General features: G+C 35.9%; 1 protein-coding gene across 7 annotated transcripts in view; it reads right to left on the bottom strand.

Annotated features, from left to right (window-relative positions):
• Positions 1-2,540, bottom strand: part of LOC107660591 (glutaminase kidney isoform, mitochondrial-like) — a 54,040-nt gene that overhangs the window by 25,695 nt on the left and 25,805 nt on the right. For all 7 annotated transcript variants that reach the window (XR_001631021.1, XM_016449930.1, XM_016449931.1 and 4 more), the window contains exons 12-13: positions 1,585-1,761; positions 789-920 (exon numbers count right to left, since the gene is read on the bottom strand). Coding sequence is in view for 6 of the 7 variants with exons in the window: in XM_016449930.1 (XP_016305416.1) it covers positions 789-920; positions 1,585-1,761 (309 nt within the window). In the remaining variant the exon portion in view is untranslated. The remainder of the gene's footprint in view (positions 1-788; positions 921-1,584; positions 1,762-2,540) is intronic.

Raw genomic sequence — 2,540 nt, 5'->3', positions numbered from 1 at the left:
GGAACGGTCGGGTCGGGAAGAAAATTATTCTAAGCGGACAGCGGGTGAACAAAGAGTGAATATATAGCGGGAGCAGGTGGGTGCGGAATAGAACCTTGCGGGAGCGGGACTAAAAAAAACAGTCCCGCGCAGACCTCTACATTCTGTCCCATTCTTTGTATTCATGCCTGATAAGCATCCAGGGCCAAGTAATACAGCTTAACAAAATAATAAAAAATAAATATTGGAGCATATTTTTACAATGTTTCAATATAATGTTTATGTATTTCAACCTAACTGTAAAACACTGTAGAAATCTTAAAAATGTTACACTTTAAAAAAAAAAAAAGAATTATAAATAACTAAACTGAATCATGTATATAAACAGCTAAAATACTGGTCAAAAGTTTGTGGTCGGTAACATTTTTTTGGTGTTTTTTATGTTCAACAAGGCTGTATTTATTTGTTCAAAAAACAGAAATACTGTGAAATATTAGTGCAATTTAACTGTAATATTACTGCAATTTAAATTTAACCGTTTTCTATTTCAGTTTATTCCTGTGATAGCAAAGTTGAATTTTCTTCAAACATTACAGTCTTCAGTGTTACATTCTCCTTGAGGAAAAAACCCTATTATGCCATTGTGATACTCAATAATTTTTTATTATTATTATCAATCATGAAAAGTTATGCTGCTTAATATTTTTGTGGTAACTTTTCCCCTAATTTTCAGAACATAGGTTGAACTTTATAAGAAATTAAAGTGTTTATGTGTGTAGGTGTGTCTGCAAACAAGAACATTGACATACCGTACAGAACTGGATGCCCCGGACACTGTTGCCAAGTTTGTCCAACGGAGGAGACCAGCACATGATGCCCATCACATTGGGCACAACCAGCAGAATACCGCCAGCCACACCTGACTTGGCTGGTAGACCCACCTGAACAAAATACATTAACATTAAAAAATTATATACAGATAAATAGGATAACCATAACTGAAGATATTGTGTTTGGCTGTAGGACTCTGGGTGGGGTTCACTAAGAATAAATAGCCTGGTTTATTTTCATGTTCTATAATGAGCTTGATTATCATTTAAATTAGGGGTGTTTGCAAACCACAATTATGTTGTATTGCAGGAAATAAGTCACAGGTTTTTATCCTGAAATACTGCATTCCAAATTGATACAACCGTTTCGTGAATTTGTATTTTAGTGTACTTTAATTAGCACAAATACTGGACACAAGTATGCTCTAAAAAGTGTCTGTGGACTTTAAGAGCATACAAAAAAATATTTGCATTTGGACAAAGCCATTCAACATTTAAAAATATCGTCGTTCTCAATTTCTGATAGCTAGGGGGATTTGAATTATGTAACTTGTATTAAAAATGACTTAATGAGGACAGGCGTTGTTTAAAAGTTTCCTTTAAAAGTTAAAGGAAATAGTGACAAAAAATGTGAAATGGAAAGGAAAAAGAGGAAAGTTCACATGATGTGGTAAAACAGTACTCCAAAATAACAGGAAGTGAGTTGGCATAAATACCGTGTGAACTACTGTGATTCTGTGTTTACTCGTGTGACTCTGCATGCACAAAAACTTACATGGAAGGCGAATTGTCCGGAGAAGTCATACATGCCGCAGGAGTGCATGAGGCTGAGGGTGTCTCGCACGGACTCGGGGCTCAGCACACGCTCGCCTGTGATTGGACAGAAGCCGCCGTTGGCCAATGTGGCAGCCATGACGCTAGCGCTCTCACACGTTACCTCGATGGAGCACAGCTGCACATATGGACGCACACACAAATAAACACATATGAATAAGAAATATTAAGCCAGGATGCCAAATCAGTTTTTATTTCAACATGCTTTGTTTGACAGCTTTCCTCATGGATTTTACGGAAAACAACACCCTAAGAATTTGACCACGTGTGTGTGGGTATGTGTGTGTGTGTGTGTGTGTGTGTGTGTATATAAGAGAAAGCCATCAGCTGCACTATCCCATTACACAAGCCGCATGATCTCAGAGGCACATGACAGTAGTCAAGGGACAGTCACCAGACTGCAGTCCTGCCATGCTTGTGCCATGTCAAACTAAGCCAGAGTCATTCATGTCAGCAAATCAACTTTCTATGTTCTCCAATAACCATTCAATTATAGTGATTTACAGATTCTGTGATTCTGATTCACAAGCTCTTGCTTTGATTTGATTCCAATTTTGATGTGATTTCTTAAATATTGATTCATTTGATAATATACTACCATTCGAAAGTTTAGAGTGAGTTTTTTTAATGACATTTTTTTTTCCAGCAAGGATGCAATGTATTTATCACAAGTGAAAGTAAACCATTTATGTTTTTATTTGAAATTCAATTTCAAGTAAAAGTTGTTCTTCAGAACTTTCAATTCATCAAAGAATCCTGAAAAAAAAAAACATTTCAGCAAAAAGATATTAAGCAGTTTTCAACATTGACGATAATAATAAAATCACCAAATCAGCGTAACAGAATGATTTCTGATTGGAGTAATGGAGTAAATAATACAATATAAATATTGTGTGT

Source organism: Sinocyclocheilus anshuiensis, unplaced genomic scaffold (assembly GCF_001515605.1).
Source record: "Sinocyclocheilus anshuiensis isolate Anshui unplaced genomic scaffold, SAMN03320099.WGS_v1.1 scaffold627, whole genome shotgun sequence".
Lineage (NCBI taxonomy): Eukaryota > Metazoa > Chordata > Actinopteri > Cypriniformes > Cyprinidae > Sinocyclocheilus > Sinocyclocheilus anshuiensis.
The sequence above is the reverse complement of the archived record's forward strand: the minus strand, read 5'-3'. Positions and strand labels throughout refer to the sequence as shown.